General features: G+C 37.1%; 1 protein-coding gene across 1 annotated transcript; it reads left to right on the top strand.

Moving 5' to 3' along the window:
• Positions 1 to 22,101: 22,101 nt before the first annotated feature.
• Positions 22,102 to 23,022, top strand: LOC105437940 (agrin-like). Its single transcript, XM_030986406.1, has one exon. The coding sequence runs from the start codon at positions 22,141 to 22,143 to the stop codon at positions 22,714 to 22,716; it is 576 nt and encodes a 191-aa protein (XP_030842266.1). The 5' UTR covers positions 22,102 to 22,140; the 3' UTR covers positions 22,717 to 23,022.
• The last annotated feature ends 2,165 nt before the right edge of the window (positions 23,023 to 25,187 follow it).

The following is a 25,187-nucleotide window of genomic DNA, read 5'->3' as shown; positions in this document are numbered from 1 at the left end:
ATTCAATTTGAACTTGAAACCACTGCCAAAGAGGATGTATGAGTTACCCTCACATCAAAATTCAATTTCTTGCATAACAACGACAAACAATTTGTATACAATCAAACAAGTGGTATAATAAAAGAGGAAAATGTTTGCATCGGTATTTTTTTGGAACAAGTAGATGAATTTGTTGCCATTCTTTAATAGGTCCTACTGACCGATAAAGTCACCATTCGTTCACTCCCTTCTGATCTTATGTTTCCATTCACCAGTTCGTACCAAAAACAAATTAAAAACTGTCTCATATATTTTCTTCCTTCACCCAGGCTTAGCGCTCTCATTCACTATTTCAGACTGTATTCCACAAAGTCATTGTCAATATGTTACTCTTACTTTGCCTATGTCAATACCAATGTTTACATCTATAGACAACATAGAGAATGTATGTTTATTTTCATTGATACGTACATGCTTGAATATAGTTGAAGCACCCGTAATGTTAATGTTGTTAGTAGCCTTATTAAGATATTTGTCAGGTTATTTTATTTAACAAACGCTCCATCTCGTACCAAGTTACGACAAATATACACCATAGTGACATAGTCCAACAATCACTTTCAATTTCATTTTACAAAATAGTATTGTCCTTCATATGGCTCATGATTTAACAAGCATACACTTAGTATAATTATAAAAATTCCCCTCTTGACTTTAATTGATGCACTCTCTTCTCTTCCTCTCACTCCGGAACTATATTGTGTATAAATCATTTATGATTCTATTTCGCTTTGATTTCTATAATTTCTAATAAGCCTTGTTATGCTTTTTATGATCCCCCCTCCTTATCTTACCAAATAATGGGTCATTGAGTTTTATGTGTTGTTTTTAAGTGAAATTTGTGGAAAAATGATCAGAAAGGAAATGTATGTATACCGGATATACTAAAAAGGCACATTTCTACTATTTTGTACAAAACCGGGCATTTTATCATTATGATTCCCCAACAAAGGACAAGAATTTCAACTTCTGTATTGATGTCTGATTCTATATCTTCTTGCACCACCGGTTCAGAGACACTGACCGAACAGTGACCACTGATTTACAGACCAATTGGTCATCCACTGACCATTGCTTTAGAAATCCTCCGGACGTTTGATAGAATAATAGATATAGGATGACAACTGACGTCATCACTTTCGAAGAAGAAATACTAAACCGTGGATACATGGCAGACGACTTAAAACTACATTAACTAGCCTGCTTTAGACTGCTGATTTAGCACAGATAATAAGGCGAGAGACTCTCTCTCAACAAACATAACGTCCTCTTTAGTATTGTTCTAATGCAGACACTGAAACAACATTTTATTTCAATTGTTTGATCAAGTGTCGCAGACTACTTTGCTTTAGGTGTTTCCCACTTTGATCCGCAATAAACCGTTTTAATGTCTCATTTTTAAATGGATTTTCTGTGCAAGAATGGTAGTTTGTGTATTTATTAGAACGACATAGTAGAAAATATGCCAATAGCTCCATAATCACCTTTATATCTAAGTGCTTGAAAACAAGAGTAAAAGATCTATGTTTTAGTTACAATATATTCTCATTGATTTAAAATACAATGCGCTGTCGCGTCGTGCCATTTCTCTGACGGGATGTTTTGAGGAAAGAAAGAAGATCCATCATCCCGTAATCACGAAATTATTTGTTATTTTAGCTTGGAATGCTTGCCTCCAACTGGGATGAAGACGAAGAGAAAAACAAATGAAAATAGGCCTATGTGAGATCAGGGTTAACTGTTTGGAGCCAGATGGGCCTTAAATAGGTTTAAAGATGAAGTTGAGTTCTGGTCATGTGATTGCATTGTGAAAGAAACAGTGTGGAATCTATCAGAAAAGGTTGATCATCTAGTGTATAAGTATTAGTGTGTATTGCAAGGTTCTGGAATCATCAAAATGATAAGAAATTTGGCCAAATTTCGGCAAAGTTACAAGCACTGTACACAGAATGATGTAAATGGGACTACACGAACACATGGCGAAAAAATCCTACCCGGATTTTTACGATGTTTCATGTCATATTTAGAATATGCAGGCATTTGAAGAGCCATGCTTTTCAGGGAACACTTGCATAATAAGAATGATAACGCTCACAAATTATTTTTTACCTCTTCCCAGAACTCAACCTTCTCTTTAATGCCCTTCTAGTTCGTAACAGACTTTTTAAACCATAGTCTATTCTACATGGTTTAAGGTCACAAAGGTTGAACTGCTTCAACAACTGATCATGTAAAAGGTAATCCTCAGCATTTAAAGGGCAATGTATCATTCAAATATCACAGAATCGGCATCATTTTTTAATCAGTCTCAAGAAGGATAAAAAGAACCGATGATGACATTGATAGAACAGAAATGATTTGTAAGTCGTAAGTATCCTGTATTGTTTCGTTTTCCCATGAGTAGCAATATGTTACTCCTCATTTAAGACGGGTTCAAGATGTTATCCCATTAAAGTTTCTAGTTTCGCCTAATTATACTTCCATTTCATGGGGCCTTCGGGAAAGTAAAGGCTTGGTGTTCATTGCACTGGGGAATTAAAAAAGCAAGACAAATATCTTGGCTTTCGTTTGTTTGTTTTGTAATCAGGTTGTGATGTCACAGCCGAACATGGTTGCATCCCTCAGTGTGTTTACCCTTGGGTATTTTGAAATGGGATTTGGTTTTAAACGAAACAAAAAATGATAGGAACAGGTCAGCACAATTTTTAACGAATTCCGATTAAAAATAACAAAGTTATGATTTTTTGAAGATGCGATCAATCAAACACAAATTGGCAACAATGTGACGTATCTAGTGAGGTTCTCTCCAATAAGCCAGTTCATAGATGCAATCTGCGCATGGGCAGATAAAGGTAATTTGTACCAAAAAGGTAAAACCCACAGAGATGAATAATGGATATGCGCTCATGAGAGTTATGTAACATTATTCATTTATGCACCAACAGTACATTCTATGATACGCAGGTGGAAGTATTCTTTTTAAAGAGGGCAAACAAAAGGTATTCATGAAGCACGTCTAGGACTTTGGCAGTTATTATTCTAAAGTGGAACTTCTCCATGTGTAAAAGATCTGTGGATATTAGGGGTCATTTGTATCTATCTGTAAACTCCCTTATTCACTCTGAACATAACCTTACCTAAATTTTTATATTCTTCGTTATAGATGGCGGAATAGATTTGTTTTCCATACAGGGGTTGTATAGAAATGTATTTGCAATAATTATGTTCAGGTGCATGTTTGATTTAACATTTTCTTGAAGGGGGAAACAATTCTACTACAGTAGAACAAAACGTTCACTGATCTGTTCCTCTCAAGTTTCTGCTTCTATTAAAAGCAACTTTATATCAGGGTGGACTTCCCCTTTAAATCATGACGTGTTATTTTTTTTCTCCAAAATTGTCTCTAACTAGGGTTCAGGCACAGCCTTGAATTTGACACTTAAACATAATTCCATAAGGGTCTTGAGCTGAGCCTATCTCTCTTAGTCTCTGGCTGTGTCAGTGGCAGCGTAGGTACAAACTCCGTCGGGATGCGCTTAGCCTTTAAACAAGGCCACTTGCCTGATAGACGCCGAGCGACTAAAACGAGACTAATCGCGAAAACCCGAGTGAACGAGAGAGCGAGAAGCCCTTCAAAGTAGGCCACTTGTCTGATAGACGCCGAGCGACTAAAACGAGACTAATCGCGAGAACCCGAGTGAACGAGAGAGCGAGAAGCCCTTCCAAGTAGGCAACTTGTCTGATAGACTCCGAGCGACTAAAACGAGACTAATCGAGAAAACCCGAGTGAACGAGAGAGCGAGAAGCCCTTCCAAGTAGCCTTTATCAATCTGGTTTGGATTTCTTATGTTAACCATTGTTTCCGACTAGAAATCGCTTCAGAAAATGGAGCGTCCAATCAGCGAACGTATCCTCGCACGACGTCAGCTTATCACACATAGACACACACACACACACACACGCGCACACACACACACTCACACAGTAAACTCTACGTAGTACGAACATGGACCTACTATGAACTATTACGTACGTGCTAAGTCCACTGATCTCTACATGGAACGAATCACGAATGAAGCCAACTGGGAGATCGCCGTTATGATTGGTCAATAAATACAGTAGGCGTATTGGCATGGCAATATGTATCTTTGAATAATTCATGCGCAGCAGTGAAACCTACATTGCAAAAGGCCTCGTGACATTCGTCACTCGGTCGCGCGTTCACTCCGGGTATCTAGACTCATCTCAGCCGCTTAGCCAGAGTCATGAGGCCTTGTCAAAAGGCTAGGATGCGCTAGACCATGCAGTCGGGATAGTCTCTTAGGTCAGACACTCTGTTTAACACTACACAAGGGTTAGTGCATGCAATCTATAGGCTGCCTGTATTCCATCGAAGTTACTTCAACCATCTTTCTCTGACAAATCACAGACCTGTAGTAGAAAAGTCCTCGGGCTAAGGGAGGCCCTCCTGCTAAATAACAATCTTTAAAAATGAAATAAGACAACCTTTGACGGAAGATCTTAAAGGCATCGTTTAACAATGTTAATTCTGAGATTCATGGCCCCAGGTGTTATTAGTCTTTTTGATATGGTGTAATATTGAGGCCCTATACATAATTGCACTTCAAAATGATCAAGAAGTGCCTCAAAAAAGTAAAAATCTTTGAGTTGCCGAGTTTACCATAGAATGTAGTGTTGTGAAAACCGTTAGGAAAACGCAAAACTTGATTACGATTTCCGTTCAGACAATCGATCGGCTTGTACACGTCATGGGGTTCCTGACTGACCTAAAGGTTTGTCATTATCATTGCAGCATGAGCTAAATCCAGGATTTTGTTTCAGAATCTAAGACAAAGTTAATTTATTAAATCCCTTTAATATTCATCAAATATCCGTTAGTCTAAAGACCTGTTAACTCTCCTTCGTTTAACCTGCACCCATGCATGTACATTGTCGCCCATACAGTTGGAATTTTTGTTTTTCTTACCTCTTTTCATGAAATGTTGGTAAGAATATGATTTATTCTTGATAGATAGTCTGTATCTTTCAGGACTTATTCATTAATTTGAAGAGTCTTAGAGATTGATCAATAAACTCCGGAGAATATATACTTTATCTATAACGAATAAATTATAAATATAATGCCACTATCATTTCACGAAAGGAGGTAAGATAAACTTATTCCAATTGTATGGACAACAGTGTACACGGATGTTTGATGTTGGAATGGCTTGACTGATGGTATTCAGATTATTCGGAATTCATCAATATGTTTGAAGGTACTGGAGAGACGGTGATCACCGATGATGAGGTAGAGGGGGGGGGGGCGATGCAAAGGAGCCAAGATCCGTGCAAGGTAAACATGTATCTTTATGTCTAGTGCAGGGAATTTTCTACATTATTAAAATGTGAAAAACAGACAACTCTAAAGTTTTAGGCAAGGCGACAGATTGCTTGTACTGAAACTGTATCTTCCATTTCGTATAATATAAATATTACGGTATATTCTTAACTATCGATATTTTGTTGTTGTAATTACATGTATAGAGCTTTCCTATCCGAAAGTGGTACAAATCTTAATACCCATAACTAGTCCGACTGATTGGCTCCGTGTATCATTTTGAGGAGTTACTGTATCCTCGAAATATACACCTCGAACTATCACATTAATGCTAATGAATGTTTTTCGAAAGTCCACTTCTAATGAATCTTTTAATTTTTCCTTGACCAATATAATGGCAGATGAGAGTAGGAGGAAGAGGCATTGAATTAGATACATGTCATCCTGTTCTATATCGAGTGATAGGCATCTAACCCCACACCTCCCATTATAGTTTTATCTTACGTCTCTGTCTAGGTATAATTGATTTTTTTTTTCCATCAACTTCAAATGTCATATTTCTCTCTATTTCTCTGTTTTATACTCTCCGTGGTTGCCTTGGCGGCAAAAGAAAGGGTTGGTTCATGTTAGTTTGAAGTACATGATCAGGGTATGTGAGTTTAAAACACCTCCCTGACATGATGAAGCTGGAGGCTGTGAAAATTGCGATGTTTTAAATAATTCTCAACATGTGAAACCCATTAATGATATGTGAGTTGGTCTCGTGGTCAGCCTCGGTCTCCACCTATACAAGCCGGCTCTGGCAGACTCCGGTCCAAGACTAAGTCCCTTATGGTGATGTTTAAGGTCGGTCCACAGACATAAATAATAAGATCGTATTGATACATTTCTGTCGTAAATATTTAAAAAAACAATGATTTCTTCTTTTATCATTCTTTTGCTCATCGCATTATAGGAATAGGGATCACAATATTTAATTTGATAGTTGATAAGAGAAATCGATTCTTTTCTCTCATATCAATGTCACATGATTCAGAGAAAATGTAGTAACCAAGATATTTAATCTACACTTGCCACTCTCCACCCAGGTGTTAGATGGGTACCGGTAGGAATGAATTCCTTAAAATGCTGTGAGCGTCGAAATCGGCAGCCTAGCATAGCCGGGTAATGTTGGAGCGCATAGAGGACATTGCAAGGTCGATACGTGCGCTATATAAGAATCCAATATTATTATTATTATTATTTACAGTTATCTTATGAAACAAATAGTCATCCGTGACGAAAGACACTCTGTCAACAAACATGTTGATGAATCATGAATTAATGCAAGAAAGTGCTCGCCCCCCCCCCCCCCTGCACCCTCCCCCATTTCCGGCGCCCCTGTCCACGATATTTACAGGTTCTTATGAAACAAGTAGTCATCCGTGATAAAGGACACTCTGTCAACAAACATGTTGATGAATCAATGCAAGACAGTGACGTAATTCTGATGAAGAATGATGTCATTCAACTTGACGTGATGTCAAAAACAAGTCCAGTGTCATTAGTGTGGAAACTGAAACCTGATTTTAGACAAAGTTCTTGGTAAACAGTTCTATGTTTCCTGCTGAGAACCAGAAAGTCATTTAAACTCATCTTGAAAATTTGTTTAACTAAGGAGCTTAGATCGTACCTTCTTGGTTTAACCAAAACATAGGATTGAAAGGGTGTGAATATATCCATTTATATTTAGCTAAAAAGTGGAAGTTACAAACTGATTCAGACGAGAACGCAGGTTCGAAACTGAGTCACGTCTTTCGGATGGTGACGTTAAAAGTCGGTCCCCAGACGTAAATAATCATATCCGATTGATACACGTCTGTAAAAACCCAATTACACACACACACGTCCTTTGAGGTTCACATCCTTCCCTGATTTTCAAGCCGTGTCTTCCTGTGAAAGATTATCGAAACAAAATCATTTGTGTCTTTTTGTTTAATTCAGTAATTACGTTTTACAAAATAAAACAATATACACGTGTATTTTTACCATAAAGCAGCATACGTTTTCCAAAATAAAATTTACAAGAAGGTTACACATTCTCTGATATCGAATGTAGGCCCTTTTGCTCTTTTTAAGAGACGTGATTCACCAAATCGGAAAAAACTAACACTAACAGAAAACGCTGATGAAAACATTCATTATTATGTGTAGTTTTTGTTACGTAACAATATGGGCTTTCATTCCATTTTTTTTTCATTTCCAGGAACATAAAGGAGTTTAACAATAACAAAGAACACAAGAAAACGAATTATAATTGTAAATACAATAACAGGAAAAAAAACATCAACTAATGCCTGAGGATTACCAAAAGAAACTGAGTTTCTGTAGGAGGCTCTCCACATTAGTTGAGGATGTTATCCGATGTCTAAACATGTTTGCAATACTTATTCATACGTTCTCGTACCAGTTCTCCTATCATTGTAGAGATAACACAACATTTGGATGATTAGTTCTGACTTGTACAACAAAATCCTTGTAAACTTGATCTCTTAGTAAAATTACTCATAATGTTACCTTGCCCGGATTGCGTAATCGATTATCCAATCAGTCGTTTTAACTTGGTAATTAGCTTGTATCATTCTTGGCCTACAAAGATAAAAAAAACAACTCTTACTAGCTCAACATTCCTACTAGTAACATACATGGAAGGTTTTTAAAGTGAGGCAGTGACTTTAAACTGATAACATTATATCGTGTATGTGGTTTTTTTTGTAATACTGCTACTGTTCAACATATACTGAGCGCGAAATTTTTTTCTTACAGACTTGTTATTCATGTATATAAATTTGATTTCATCATCGACTTTGCAGTGTCTTAGCGAAGATGGGGCATATTTTGTTTGAAGTTTGTTTACTTTTTGGACTGTTTGTGATTTGCTTTTCGTTTGATCTTAGCGATGAGGACGACAGTAGAAGCGAGAGTAGAGAAGCACAAGACAAGGGTAAGTACATGACGATCTAATACATTCAGTTGTCAAACGCAATCACTGTAATCGTAACAAGTTATACGGAACCGGTTGGTCGAATATGTCATTCGGGGTTTCCTTCATTTTTCCTACCTGTCTTCGGCATGTTTCTCTCTGTTTTGACACTCTCTCTTTCTCTCTCTCTCTCTCTCTCTCTCTCTCTCTCTTTCAAAATATTTGTTTCTTCATTATGATTATTCACATCTCCCCCTCCCCTCCCCTCCCAAGTTATTTTGAAACTCCCAACTGTCTTTTTCATGTTCGGACAACGAAGCTGCTTTATCTAAATCTTAACTTCGTCTGTTACACGTCCAAAAATACATTTTAGCGCTGAAAATGGATACACAGTGCATCACTATTGATCAAAATAATAGATTGTTAAGGTGCGTTTTTCCAAGGAGCGATGCAATCAGTTGCCGAAAGTTGCCCGTAATCACGGTAATGTCTATATTTTGATTTGGTTCGGGCCTTGGTAGACCTATTTCTTGTGAAATTGTTAAAAGATAAAGGTCAATCAATAACATATTTCTCAACCTAAGTGGCTCTATCAAGACGTGGGGGATTTGTTTCTTCTTCATCTCTCCCCCTCTCCCCCCCCCCTCTCTCTCTCTCTCTCTCCCCCCCCCCCCCCCCCCCCCCTCTCTCTCTCTCTCTCTCTCTCTCTCTCTCCCTCTTTCTCTCTCTCTGTCTCCCTCCATCTCTCTTCATCTCTACTTTCCTTTCTTCTTCATAGACAACAAATACGATTCGGGGTTAATTGATTGGAGCCTTATTCGAGGCAATTTATTTAATTTAGTTAGCCCTGAAACTCACTAAAGGGTGTCTAACACACACAACGCCTACGCGTTCAGTTTGTTTTCCTACTGATGTTAAAATGGGATTTCGCTTTTCTTCCCCATCCTGTTTTCTATATTTCATTCTTTTAATGCTTGAGCAAGAGAAAGGCAAAGTACGATTTATGCCTTGGCAAATTAGAAACAATTAGCTTCGATTTCTACTCATTAAAAAGGGTAACGACGAGCAATTAGAAATCGATGTTAAAGTAGAGATAAAAGCATTAAGTGGATGCGAAGGCGATTTAATGAAGATGAATTTCGTTGTTGACTTGCTGAGTATGCTTGCAGCAGTCATTATACTGCGACAGGAACCCATTATGCATCGAAGTATACGATGTGGGGGGGGGGGCTATATTCCTCTGATAATGTTTAAATCACCATTATTTGTACACCCCTTAATTAAAAGTAAGTAAGTAAAGTAATTACCACATATGTAACTTTACATCATATTTAGTATAATTTGAACGAACTATACTTAAAAGGGCATGTTTCCCATATTCCAGATGGCGCTCAAAATACGGACGCGCTGGCGGACGACGCGATAGCTGCCTATTGACACCAACAGAATACGGCTCTTACGCAGATGGCATGTTCCGATAACTACACTGGCGGGAACGTGCCCCTTTAACATTTCCTCACTGGCTCCTCTCGAAAAATCAAGTTAAATAATATACCCTATTGTATGTTCCATAGTAATCATGTTCAGTTTACGTAATACCTCATCGTCATGTTCGCACATTTCAATAGGTGACACACAAAGCTATTGAAATTGCCTTTTAAAAAATAGGTTGATTTAGGAAATAGCTGCTAAAATGTTGATATCTCAAAAGTAACGAATCGTAGAGGGGCGTTAGCCCTCCCCCCCCCTTCCTGTGGTGTCCGTATGCATGTTTCGCGAGAAGGGAACGGGTGATATTAGAGGAGAATTGTCTAGGGGACAAGACAAGTATCTAGCAATGTCAGTAGGGACGAACAGACAGGGAAGGAGAGAAGATAAAGGTAGGAGAAAGGAGGGAATAGAAGAGAACAGGAGCGAGGGAGAGAGAGAGAGAGAGAGAGAGAAAAAGAGAGAGAGAGAGAGAGAGAGAGAGAGAGACCAACAACTTTTTTGAGAATATAGAAATGGTTCACATGATTAAATAATAAAACAATAGCTATTCATTTAGTTGAACTTTGAAATCATGCTGCTCCAACAGAATGCTGGTATGGCCGTCTATATAAAAGCACGGCGAATAAAGATTAATAATGTTACAATATTTAAAGAAATATTGCTATATATTCATAGCGTTTGTGTTACTAAGCGCATTGAATGTATACTTTGATATTACATAATAAATGGTTAGGAAGGTTGATAGAGATATAGAGAACGAGAGATAAGAAAAAATATGAGGAGAAAATGGGCATGATGGGGAGGACTGAACGACCTTCTGTATTTCAGTTAAAGGAAACCAAAACCTTCATACTTAGTTACTTTTATTGTAAAGTTTAAGATATTTGAAAAATATCAGTGAAAATTTGAACAAAATCGGGCAAGGAATAAGGAAGTAAGAGCTTTTTGAAATGACTAGTCACTAGAGGGCGGTATTCAATTTGATGACATCATCTGTGGACAACTCTTCATGCCTTTTGTACATCAAATTTCATGTTTTTCCTTCTTTCTTGTGATTGAGATAATGTACTCCCCTGAAAGCAAGATATAGAATGCAAAATGATATTCTACTTCACATGTTATGAAGTCGGATCAAGAACACAAATAAATAACAAGAAAACAAAAAAATTGAAATTTTATGTACAAAAGGCATGGAGAGTTGTTCACAGATGATGTCATCAAATTGAATACCGCCCTCTAGTGACTAGTCATTTCAAAATGCTCTAACTTTCTTATTCCTTGCCCGATTTTGTTTAAATTTCACTGATTTTATTTAAATCTTTTAAACTTTACAATAAAAGTAACTTAGTATGAAGGTTTTGGTTTCCTTTAACTGGTAGATAAACATAAGATAATATACTGTGTCTGCTTGTTATGAAAGTTCATTAGCCTACTACTCTCCCATTAAACGTGCTAGGAGGAGGCATAGTGAAGACATGGGAAGTAGGTTAGGTCAAGACAAGCCTATCTCCAAACATTCAATTAAAAAACGTTTTCGTCATGAAGGAATAATCAAGGAGTTCACCTCCATCCATCTTCCCTAGATACCGAGTCGCTAGAGGCTGTAGAAGTACAAGCGAACAAGGAAATACAAAGAGACCTCGGTCTCTTATGGGTTGGTACCGAGCAAGTGCATGCCTAGGTAATATCCAACTTCAAATCATGCGTATGATCCAATCAAATTAATCAAATCGAAAGTGAAAATTGGCACATGTAGTGGCAAATTATGGCAATCTCGCGCGGGAGACTGTCTTACTACGCGGTATATACCCTCATTCTAGTTTTGTCTCAATTATGCCTGTACGCTTTCTTCAAATGTCTTGTCAACACAGATTTCTACTTCCCAATAAGAAAGTGACACCGTTCCTCCAATCGAAGGTAATTTCTGCCCCACATATATTTTTTCTTCTTTCTTCTCAGGCCTCTGCCCTTTACAGGAATTCCTACCGGATGCTAAAGGTGTAAAAGGAGTAATTGGTGTTATGTGGGCCAGCGCTCTGGTCAAGCGCTCTGGTCAAGTGAAGAAAAAAAAGGAAATTACGTACACCTTTCACAAGCTTGAAAGGTACACAATGAACTGAAAACTAATAAGATGTTATTGAATGGACAACTTTCATGATTTTCAGCAACACTACAAGTAAAACTCAATTTTCAATTCAATTTAAATAATTTAATTTCAATAACTCCATCGAAACATGAATAAAATGCTTACATAAAATGCATGTGTGAATTCCTTTTTTAAATTTTTAAAATAATTTGTAAAACAATTTTTACTTAAGTAATCCACACAAATACAAGCTCTGCTCTTTAGTGGAATTTCTTTCCTTTAAATCTAACTTGATAAATTAGATAAACAATTCGCCATAATTTGCTAGTGGCAGATCTTAACAAAAAAACAGAAAATGAGATTATTGTTTTTGTATTCACCGGTATATATATGTATAAGAAGATGGGTACAAGTAGAAGTATGTAAAAGGTACGTACATTGGTGTCACTATGAATGCGGCCCCATATTAGAGCCGTATCAGTAGCAGTGGCGTACGCAGGATTTTTTCAAGGGGGGGGTTTAAAATCGGGTCCAAAATTTCGCAACGACTCAGGAAAATTTGAAAATCGCGCCGGCCAAAAAGTCGCTCAGTGGGGGGGGGGGGGGGGAGGGGGGGGGGAGGGGGGGGGGGGGTAAGCGGACACTTTTTTTTTTTTTTTGGTCTAAAAAAAATCGCAACGACTCAACCGACCGCTGAATAAGCGGGGGGGGGGGGGGGGGGGGGGGGGGAAGAAGACACTTTTTTTTTTGCCTCAAAATATGACATTTTGCTCCGTTGGGGGGGGGGGGGGGTAAGGTTACCTTTCTTTTGTCAGCCATGGGGGTAATTTTTTTTTTTTTTTTTTTTTTTAATAATTTAAAAAAAAAAAAAAAAAATCCAACCAAAGGGGGGGGGGGGTTTAGGGATTTTTTAGGGGGGTTTACACACATAAAGATACCAAAGGGGGGGGTTTAACCCCCCAAACACCCCCCTGCGTACGCGCCTGATCAGTAGTAATTGTATATAGGGCCTACACTTTCATCAAAGCATGGACCTTTGTGGTAGGGTCCATGATCAAAGTATGGATTCAAAATTCGACTTCCTGATGATAAAGATACTTGTTTATATGGCTTCACACTAATACGATTAACATACTTTTTTTAAACTTAATTTTGAAAGGCTTTGTCCAAAGCTTTTAGTCACGTATCCTTAGTTAGGGTCTTATGGAATAACTGAAATAGCTGCTTAGGAAAATAAAATGAAATTGATTCTAATGATAACTGTACAACTTCATTTTATTATTTCCTTTTAATGATTATACAGCTTTATAATATGACTTCCTTATGATAATTACATGGCTTCGCCATACGGATTAACACGTGTATTTGATAGTAGAGTGGAATAAACGTATTTCTAGAGCCAGAGGGCGTTGACTGTATGTAAAAGTATATACGCTAGCACCCTTCTGGCTCCAAACAACCTACTATCGTGTATGATTTTGTGTAGAGCCAATGTTAGGTTAGACAGTGCACAATGTATATGGTCTACTTTACTTTAATATCAATTGACTACTTTGGTTAAATGCCTTGAAGACCGAGGCGCCAAGTTCGGGATCATAAAGGGTAGAAATCTGTTTTGTTTCACATGAATGGTCAGCATATCACTTAGCTTGCTCTGCTCTAATGCCTATGATGTGTCGTTGATAGATTGTAAGATTGGAGTTTATATATAGGCTCAATATGTTACTTTAAATGTACTATTTAATATCGTTCAAACATGTATATGTAGGAGCTTATGGTTGTATGTTAATAGAATAAGTTAGGTTGAAGAAACAATATTGATTATTTTTAATAAATTGTATTATATCCTCAATCAAAAATTTGTTGGCGTTTGATTGGTTGAGAGCTCGTCACATGACCAGAAATATTTGAACTATTTTTTTATAAAGTACTATATGAGAGTACTATTTGGGAGTACTATTTGGGAGTTGAAAAAAATGTGATTTTTTTTTTTGAGGATATTTTTCTTTCTTTTTCAAATCTTAATTTAATGATAACAAAATATTTAAATCTTTTTAGATAAAATATTGTTTTTATTCTTATTTTTTTTTTTTTTTTAATAAAATAAATGTTTGATGCAGGATATAAAACAAATATACCATGCCTTCTATTCGAGATACTGATTAAACTATGGGCCTCGGTGAACTCAAAAGTACCATTTTATTGAAGTCACCTCTTGCGCATAGTTTTAACCAGAACCTCTCAAGACAGTGTATATTTGTATATTATTTATATATAGTACGCCTATTGACAAGGGGCGGCTATAATAGCTATACTATTTTAATGATAATTGGTATTTAATATTTATCAATCATATATGAACCAAGATAAACCCAAATATAATGTAAATATTACCAAAATTACAGGAGGAGCGGTAAAAGCAATACAACGATATACATCCTGACACCACCACCACCACCCAGTAACCTCTGATGAACTTCGGGACTGAGTAATACACTTAAAATAGTCAGGCACGTGCCTTGATCAGGTGCTGCCCAAGGTAGTTTTTATTTACCTTTTACCTTTAACTAGAGAGGCAACGTCTACAGGCAACGTCTACCTTGTCCCCCCCCCCCTCCCCGGTCACACCATCGAGACCAACACCAGGCCGAGTGAGAAGTTGCATTACCCCCCCATGACCAAGGATCGGTCGGTTTAGCGGTGTGACTGAGGTATATAAGCTAGTGTCGGACCATTAAATAAATCGATCAAAAAGAAGCAACAGGGAGATACTTCATTGAAGGATGTTTGAGTGGTGGCCTTAATGGAAACCGCTAACCTGCCCCCAAGACACGACTCACTCTAAGAGCGGTCAACATCAAAGGGTGTAGAACGTGTCCTTATAAAGGTAACATCAATTAATGTTACATAAAGTGGACTGATGGGAGGGATGCTTCGACCCCCTTTCCCTACCACAAGCAATAAAATGGTGGCATTAGGAATGAGAGAAATATCTGAAATCTGCAGAAATTCACAATTCATTGGTAGCGTAAAAGTGGTCTTACTATTCCAAGGAAAGGATGGGGCACTTCTATCCCTTCCTAGATTCACCTGAGGTCGGCTTAATAACACCATATTTGTTGGTTTGAGTGTGTTTTGGGTTTATGTTCCCCCAGCTTCTCTGCAATATTCGGGGCGTTCATACCTACAGAAAAAAAAAAGAGATTTAAATAACGACCGTTGCATTGCGATCCAATTTTTTTTTTTTTTTTTTTTTTTTTTTTTTTTGCGTGTGTGGACAGAATAATTTCACTAATCTTCGCGATCCGCACCGCGATCCAATTCGCAGTAAGTCTTGCGATTTTTCAGAATAATCGCGATAGTTTGCCGGGCGCTTTGTGTGTGAATGGTATTGAGCATCAAAAATCGATTTATTTAATCCCAGGATTCCAAGCGCGCATACATCGTCGAGACTCACGCATGCACAGTTCGACGTTCTTGCCGTCGAGCGAGAATTCTCCTTTGTGTAAATGTGTTCGTTTAAAAAAAAATCAATCTTTGCATCGCGATTCAATTCGCACCAATTGTTATGTGTGAACGGGCCTATTGATGGCTTATGTTAAGGCATGCTTATTCCCATTATGTTTTTTATTTTTAATTGACTCCTTTCCGACTTGGTTTTCGTTTTTTACTTGTAAAAACTCTAACATGAATTTTGGCTTTTGCCAACCTCGTTTCTTTATTCGCAATTTCGTTCTGTTTTGTTTTGTTTTGTTTTTACCATTTTAGAGCTAACTTACGCATAATTACACACTTTCATTCTAATTTTGATCAATAAATAACATCTTTCATCATGGAATTACAATGACCCGAGATGAAAATGTTTGGCAGCGGATACGCTACCACCGATAATAACGCAGTTACGATGGTTAAACCATGGATTAAACGAAGATCTATAAGGCTCAAGATTCCGGAATGAACTTGTGGTGTACTTTTTGTGGCCAATGCTTTAAGAAACTGAGGAGGTAAATCTAGGCCAACAACTAGTTTATCAATAATAACCTTTGATTATCGTCTTCGTCAGATCTTGGTCGATCATTATCTCATGATTGGTAGCAGGCTAAATCATTCCTGTCATCCACTTTTGGATATTCCAAACAATCTGATACAGAATGAATCACTTGGGAATGTCTCTCGCCTCTCTCTCTCTCTCTCTCTCTCTCGTTCTCTCTCTCTCATTCTCTCTCTCTCTCTCTCTTTCTCTCTCTGTTTATTTCCCTCTCTTCCCTCTCTCTCTCTCCCTCTTTCTCTTTCATGACGTACATGACTTTTTGACGGTAAGACGTATTTGATATAATATTGTCAGGTAGCCATAACAACCTGTATTATAGCATTACAATCTGCACTGCAATTTAATGTAGGTTAAATTGTATTTTTTAAGGACATTTCTACAACATTTCGAATGGTTAATATTGTACAATTTTGATTTATGCCATAGATTTAACGTGCAACTTCCTGCTGCATATTAAAAACACTTTAACGTTCAATACAGGTGCATTAAAGCCACACTGTCCTACTTGTAGCTACTTGCTCCCTCTATATAGAAAACTTCCCTAATCGGTGCCTGTTGGTACCCCATGATCCTCTTTTTCTTATGTTAGTTGAGAGCTGAGTTAATGAGATAGCCACCCGTCAGTGACCTCGCTGTGTGGTCTAATCCCTTCTGGCCCAGTAGTATTGACGGTCTTAATATGTGGTTCCACACACAAATATGGCAAAAGTATCATTTGACCCACGTAATCTATCATTCATAACAGTGTTTCAATTGCAAACTCTCTTCTGCTATGTTACTTTAACACGATTATATTCCAAGTAGGTATTTACAAAAGGAAAAAAAGAGTTCTTTTATATTTACCTGTAAGTAACACTCCACTTAAAATGATTGTCGTTCTGATTGAAAAATCCATGCGCTATATTTTTCATGATAATAAAAGTAGCGCCGTATCCTGATCTTTGCTTCAGGAGGGGCAAATTGTAAGAAAACTTACGGAGTTGTATGTAGTGATATGACTACAGGTGTTTACGCAGGTTAATGCATACCTTCTCTGCATACACATGTACTTTTATTTATATATTCATGCCCATGCTTGTTCATTGAAGTGTTTACCATTGTTTAAGTCATGGCTTCCACAAGGTGCAGTGGTTGATTTGAATATGTGTATACAATTAGGTCTGCAACTAGTGTAAGGCTTGATTATGATTTGGACATTCAAACCAGGGACGTGATAGAGAAGGACTGGAATCAAGCCGCTCTCCTTTGACCCCATGATCCAAGCCGCCGAAAAGTTATGCGCTTATATCAGGGGCGGATCTAGCTTTTTGCTAAGGGGGGGGGTTGACCAAAATAATGACGATGCGGAGCATCGTCCACGAGCCGCGAAGCGGCGAGCCGATTTTTTTTGGGGTGTTTATTTGAACTCCGTAAGTGATGTTTTCCTGGCATCTATTAACACAATGGAGACCATAAAAAGCAGTGCATGATAACGTCTTTTTAAATCAAGTAACAGTAAATACACAGTTATATCCAGAGTTATTATGTGTTTGGTTAAGTTACCAGATGAGTTGAATATCTTCTCACAATATTTGCACTTGAAAGGGTTTCTCTCCAGCGTGCGTTCTTTTTTCTTTCTTTTTTTTTTTTTTTTTTCTTTTTTTTTGGTTTTTGGGCCGCCCAAGGGGGGGGGGGGTTTAAACCCCCTAAACCCCCCGTAGATCCGCGCCTGTATATGCAACTGTTGACCAGGTGGTGAGATAAAGTGCGCATGAAATTTCAGGATTTAGAATTCCTTCCTCAGGAAATTGTATCACAGCAACTTTTCGCTGTCCGTTTCAATGATTTCGCATTCACTGTTGAATGTGTAAAGAGTAGAACAAGCGAACACAAACTTGTGTAATTTCATTCTCTATTCCAAATGCAAAAATACCACAAACAAAACGAAAACACGCATTAGCAAACTTAAAGTTATCGAAGATTGTAAATCATGGATTACATAACGGGACATTAAAACATGCACAAATTAGCGCATTATCCTAAAAATGTGAGTTTTTGTCAGGATCTAATTTTTCTTTTACCAACTCTGGCACATAAATTATAGGAAGGGCGGAGTCCTAAATTTGAAAAATTGTTTGATGCACTATTCTTAATACAATCCCTATATAAAGTTTATAATTTACACTGAAATTTTGCCGGTAATTTAATATTTTGTGATAAATGTGAAACTGGTGCCTGGCCTCCATAATTCCTCGCAGTGGAAGCGCAGCTCGGAGGAGCATGCAACTTCAAAGCAAAGTAAAATGTTACACATCCCATTGTTACGCTTTAGAACTCACGAATGCATTTGAATAAATTACAAGAGTTTCGACTCCTTTCTTTCACCTCCCTGTTTAATGCGTATTATTCTTAAATGTTAGTTTTATAATGTTCTTACCTTTGCTTGTGAGCTTTGGTGATATTCATTATTTTTATTTCCGTGTACTACATTGTTATGCAGGACCATGATGTAAAACAGATTTTGTATCTATATCTGATTCTTGTAATCCAGAATAAATATATTTCAATAAACACAATGTTAGAATGGGAGTGATAGCTCCTTGGTCATGTTGGTAGAGGGACACATGCTTTGGTATGGTGGGCTCTGAGAAAGGAGGTGCTTATAGAAATAAGACTCTTTGTTGGATTTGGGTGTGTCCCTCGCAGGACCTACAGTTCATGTATATGGAGAGAGACAGAAAATAGCTGTTTAAGTCTGAACCTGCAATGTATCAATAAAGATGGAACCAATCCTGCGTCCTTATTGCTCGTTACAGTATTGAACACAGTTTACCAAAAGACTGGTCCCCCTCCCTCCATCACAATTATTTTTGGTGGGGAGGGGGGGGGGGAGAAGGTTACCGAGCGGCGACTTCTTTCAAAATGTAGTGCCCTTCCAATAGCATTCTTACTACGGCTCAATTTTCAATCCTTCGTCAAGTATTCGTAAGGAGGGGCAACCCCCCCCCCCCACCCCTTCCACCAGCCCCTCCTTTAAAAACCTAGTGAACCGAAGTCAGGATAGGTCCGACCACATCACATACAAAGTCTTTCGATAAATCAGCTCATAGCTCATTTCAATTGTTATTGTATTGCCTATCAATTACCTTCGTATTTCGTATTATATCATTGTCATGTCAGCACATTCAAAGAGAAATTAGGCCAAATAAGGCTTTAGAAATTACCACGTATAAATATATATATATATATTTATATATTTTTCTTCAAGTCTACAATATCATGGATTGGTTTTCTCTAAACATTTTTTTCCTTCTCTATAACAATCATGGATGGCGTCTTATTTTTTCTAAGTAGAAAATGCTCCTTGGCATTTTTTCCCCATGTCCTTCCGAAAAGTCGTCAACAAACTTTTTCTTTGCGATGACTGATGTTTACTTTCACCTCCATAATATTTTTGATTTGATTTGATTTTCTTCTGCATACATGTAAGTTTACAGTTTTTCGATAACAATAATATAAAGTACAATAAGTATTTTACTGACAATGAATCATAAATTAGCAAATACATATATATATATATATATAAACTGTTATTTTCAAAAACGAAATGATAAACTGTCACAAATACTAAATTTCCTCAAACATTATAACACATAAAATTATTTGCGGAAGAAGGACTGTCATTGTAAGCAGATTGCTCGGTAGTACGACAGCCCCAGACAAAAACTCATGAAATATATTAACACATTTATTAAGCAGAAACGAATAGGTAATTGAATATACAAATTTCGATGATGGTGATGCAGATGAGGATGATGATGATGATGATGATGAAGATGATGATGAGGATGATGATAATGATAAGTGTTTTCACTGAAGGCATGGGTTAATCGTGACGATCTGATTGCTATATTTGTCCCGTGATGTAAGGTTGTGAACATTTATTTCTTCTTCAAAACCAAGATAAAGTGTGGGTGCACAACATATGTCATTATCTCCCACAAGGACAAGCATTAACTCAAACGTGACAAAAATAAGTAGAGGTCCTCATTCTGGGGATTTCCAACTTCTCGTCCTAATTTCGCCCACGCCAAATCTCCTCACTTATTTATAAACACACGACCTCTGTTTAAAATGCTCATTATTTGTCCTTACTTCTGAAAACAATGTCAAAATTCGTTTTAGCCTACTTGTAAAATCATTTATGTTATTGTAATAGACTGTGTCAGTGAAAAACTGAACGTTTAGAGTGACTTTCAAGTCGAAAGATCACTTTATGAACTTTTTAAAAAATATAAATGCATGACCTCAAGAAGTTAATTTTGTATGCAATGATAATTAGCAAAAGTCCGTCACGTAAGCATAGAATGTGAAAAAAAAATCAATCTCCACTCTGTCAGCCTGGTATGACCCCGGTCAGTGAGAATATACATCATTTTTCATATCTATACTCCATCAAAAATGCATTACACAATCCAGATCCCTTGCTTAGTTGAAATACCGGGACCAACTTTTAGAAGTAGTTCGTTTCCAAACTAAATAGTTGGTACACTGTGTTTGAACCTGGCGTCTATTTTGGAAAACTGACTCTTACATACATGAAGAGGCTTGACAAGCGAGACATGCTTTGTCAATTAAATAAACAAACCAAATAAATGAAAGAAGACGTGTTGTTAAATACACAGAGGAATCGTAAGAGAGAGTGAGAGAGCGAGAGAGAGAGATACAGAGAGAGCGGAGGGAGAGACACAGAGAGACAGAGAGAGACAGACAGAGAGAGAGGGGAGAGCGAGCGAGCGACAGCGGAAGAGAGATGGATGGTTTAGAAGGGGTCTAGAAGTTAGATAGGTGAATATAACAAAAATATATTTAAAATGGAGAGACATATACAAAGAAATGCGAAAAAGACATAAGTGTTGTCCAATGATTCTATTAAAAAGAGAGTAGTTGAACAAAGGAAGTGACAAACATGTGAACAGAGAGACTCTCCTTGTCCCTAGAAAGTGGGTGAAGTGAGCAAAGATGTTGACGTTTGCCACCAACAAAAAACTCGCCTGGCGATCAAATTTATTATTATTCTCGTAACCAATACCGCAAGTGCATGAGAAGTAGACTTAATTAGAATACGAAATGACTTTGTATCGTGAGTTAAGGAAGCAGTAAAGCTATTATCAAACTCCTAGAGGGGGGACGACTCTCAATTCAGAGACCTAATTCGTTGAATGATATAAAGACTGTCAATGTATCTGGAACAGTTCCAAGGTGATAATTATCTTGATAGAAGACTCGGGATTTAAATAAGGTGGTTTGTGACAGAAAAGATTGACAGAGACCAGTCTGCAGAGGATAGGTATGCTTGAAGTAAAGTAGGACAATGCCATCATCCTAGGAGGTCTATCAAACTAAAGGAAGCAGAAGTACTTGATTCACTTTAAAACAAACTTTACACTTAAGATAATCAGTTACTTCTATTTCTAAGCAATAGTGCGGAAGAATTATTATAATAACTTCCAAGCTTGGTACTGTTTCGACATAGAGTAGAATTTCCATCCAAACAGTTCAAAAAACTTGTTTTCAAGAAAAATCGTTGACCAGTATTTGCTGGAAAATACAAATACTGCGGAAACATGTGGTTCATCTTTCAGCTTACATTCTTTTCATTATGATATGAGGCCCACTTGTTAATCTTGCTTTTTCACTTAGGAACATATTCCATGTAATCTCTCCATTTTAATATCAATCATATACATTATTATCTTCAAGCTTTACCTTGATACATAATTTCTTTCATCGCGATTGAAGTTTTCAGCGTTATTTGACTACACTTTGATTGCTGACAATGTAGCAGCTGTGTTCGAAAAAAGTTAACTTCGTCTCATTTTCATGTCGTTGTGATGTTATGTTATGACGAACATTAATGTGATCAGGTTGGGGTACTTTTTGTATAGACATACAAAAGAAAAAATATCTGCATGCTATCATATCAATGTTATATCAAAATATTATACTTCAACAGCTTTGATAAATCTCAGACATATTTATTTTATGATATTGATAAAAAGCAATATCATGGCAAACTTTACAAGCTCTTTCTGCTAGCTCATGTAATGAAATATCATCGCAATATATGGAAAGTAAACGAGTTTAGTTTATATTGCTAAGGTGTTGATTGATATGTCCTTTATCTTTCCATGTCAGTTCCGAAATGTCAGACGTGCCGCCTACCTATATTGCGACCTGTCTGTGGTAGTGATGGGAAAACTTATTCATCCTTCTGCGATCTTCAACGAGCTGCCTGCATTATGAAAAGTAAACTCAGAAGAACAAATCTCCAGTTCTTCCGCTGGGGGAAATGCTCCTTCGTAGCAACCAGTGTTAAGGCAATGGATAACGACAAGGGTGTCCGAACCACTCCTACACCGGGTAGCAAACAAGTGACCACAGAACCAACCACGCACACATTCTCTAGGCACACGCCCTTCACGCACACACCATCCACGCACACGCCCTCCACGCACACGCCCTCCACGCACCCACCTCCCACCACCCACACACCAACCTCGCCAATGACTACGCGCAAGAAAGTGTGTTATGTGTGTTATCCCGTGCTCGTAGCTAGGCCTGTGTGTGGGAGCGATGGCCACACCTACGATTCGATGTGTCAGCTTCTACGAGTGGCTTGCCTGACGGAACGAACTACGGGTCGACGAGGACCATCTTATATCAACTCAGGACGATGTGCGCCAACAACACCAAAGACATCGTGAAGCCAGGGCTAGAGAGGAGAAGCGCCCGTTTTCGAATGATTGTTTTGATTGAGCTTTCTTAAATTAGTTCCTGGTTCAAGCTCAGACAATGATGACTGAATTTAGACGAGTTTTAAAGTCAGTTCAGGTAATACAAAGTTTTGGTATGAGGTCATGAATTTTGTTCAAATGAACATATTGGAAGCATATGCGATCCTACAATATGCAGTGGTCGTTGTCGCGGTTGTGAATCGAGTCTAAGGTTATGAAATTGTAAATAATACACTCGTTATGTTGTATAGCTCCCTCTCAAGGCCAATATATTAATTAAGCTATAAAACAATGTTTCTTAACCAAAATCGACCGATTAGCTAATCCCGTTTGGAAATTATATATCACAACTACATATTCTGATATTGTCATGGTCGCAGCTACCATTGTACGACCGTAGGCGCTATTTGAAATTTATCCAAATTTACCGGGAGCACCAGTAAATTTTTATATTCCATTCTTCTCGAAAGCAGAAGTGTTTTAAGATCTAATTTTTTTAGAGCTTATAATACATCCAATGGGGCATCCAAAAATATCAAAATTGTAAAGAATCACTATCCACCCAATTTAAAAAATTTCCCAAAACTTTGTATAACCTTTAAGTTTCAATTTGACATTAAATATTTTTTAAATGCATTATGATTACCATGGTTACGTTGATGACTTTTGACCCAATAAGTAACATTTAAATCAGATGATATCAACTTTTCTCAAGTATATGTCTATGAGTATAAATTAATATTTTTATTTTTTATTTTCACACGAATTGTTATGAACCATGTTCTTAATTTGGAGTTTGGCTTGATTATGTCACAACAATGAAGAAATGAATTACGAAGGTCGATTCATTTTTTTTTAAGATGTCAATGTATATGTTGACGACAACATCCCGACGGGAAAATTATGCAAAATGTTCTGGGAAATTCTAAAAAATTAAATTGGTAGGGCAAACATATATATTTTCCTTTTATATGATTTAAAGAGAATTGTTTACTGCGACTTAAGTAGCGATTGGTAATTGTATTTGGAGTTATCATCGAAAGAAGAATAGCATTTTTGTTTTGTTACAATGCAAAGGGGTGCTCTGAATTTAGTCTTAAATCATTGATATCGTTGATTTAAATCTAAAGTTTTTACACTTGACGTATATTTGTCCTTTTTGTTAATGGCAAAATACTTGATATAGATGAACAAGTGAATTCCCGATACATCGTCAACCCTTCACAATTACTTCTACAACATGAAACATTTTCTCCACATTCAGTCTAATCGCAAGTATAAATCTTTATTATTCTCTTAAAATAAAAAGCTCTCGTATTATCTGAGTCTCAGCTGAGTAAAAAGTCTAAACATTTTGTATGTTTCCCTTGATTTATCTGTAAAACCATTGTAATCCTAATTGGTCGCCATGCACATCATCCATTACGTTATCAGAACAGACTCTTTCTTTGAGCCATTATCAAAGCCATTCAACAGAGTCTCTAATGATCCTTTTACCAATGCGATATCAAATATTCAGACACATTTGTATCTGTTTTGTTATCACTTTAATGTAAATGTATAGGGCCAATGGGATAATTTTTCATTATTTTATTCAATGTCGTGAGCAGAAAACTTATTATTTAAGCGTCGTGATGGTGGGCCAGGGATATATCAATCTTGAATATGATTCTACCCAAATGCATCATTAGCAATAACTCAAAGTCAAAACATCTAAACTGGATCCGTTAAATTGCGGGGAAAATCTTCGAATTAAAACAAAATATTTTGCTGTAACATGTTGACAAAAACGAAACCACTCAAATTTCGGGTTTAATTTTTTTTAATGAAGTCACAAAATAATAAATAAACGGCAGATATATACATATAGGCAATTGAGCGAGTACGTTTTTAATATTCAGTTAAAAGGTTAATCGATTTGCTTGAGTTGTCTATTATAATTAATTTGTGTGACTATGAGTTTGTGTGTTTATTCATTGAAAGTATAGTCACTTGTTGTAAATAAGTCTTTAATAATGTGTAAATCAGGCAATGTAAACACATTGCCTTCAATATTCAATGATGCCAAAACGGGACTATTTCTGAGGTAACGATGTTATTATTTAAAATTCTTGTTACAGTGGAACTCACTCGTCTCTTGAATTACAAACGTCCTTTCTAATCTTATGAAAGTGATAACAATCTCTAAAACACCCTGCGCTCCACAAAATAATTCACCGGTGGTTCGATCAAATCCAATATTACCATATTCAGTTCCACAGACTTTTCCTTCTTATTCGCATTAGTAATACAAAAAGAGTGCTAACGTAGCTTCAAATGCTCTATTTTTGTTAACCACTACGCTTCTTTGCTGGTACCCAATTCGAGGTTGGAATGTGAAACCAGTTTTTGTTGCGCACGCGGTATACCTCGTGCTCTCGAAAAGGTCAGTGAATAAATCG

The sequence above is a fragment of the Strongylocentrotus purpuratus genome, unplaced genomic scaffold, assembly GCF_000002235.5.
Source record: "Strongylocentrotus purpuratus isolate Spur 01 unplaced genomic scaffold, Spur_5.0 spur5_scaffold_15, whole genome shotgun sequence".
In the NCBI taxonomy this organism is placed as follows: Eukaryota; Metazoa; Echinodermata; class Echinoidea; order Camarodonta; family Strongylocentrotidae; genus Strongylocentrotus; species Strongylocentrotus purpuratus.
The sequence above is the reverse complement of the archived record's forward strand: the minus strand, read 5'-3'. Positions and strand labels throughout refer to the sequence as shown.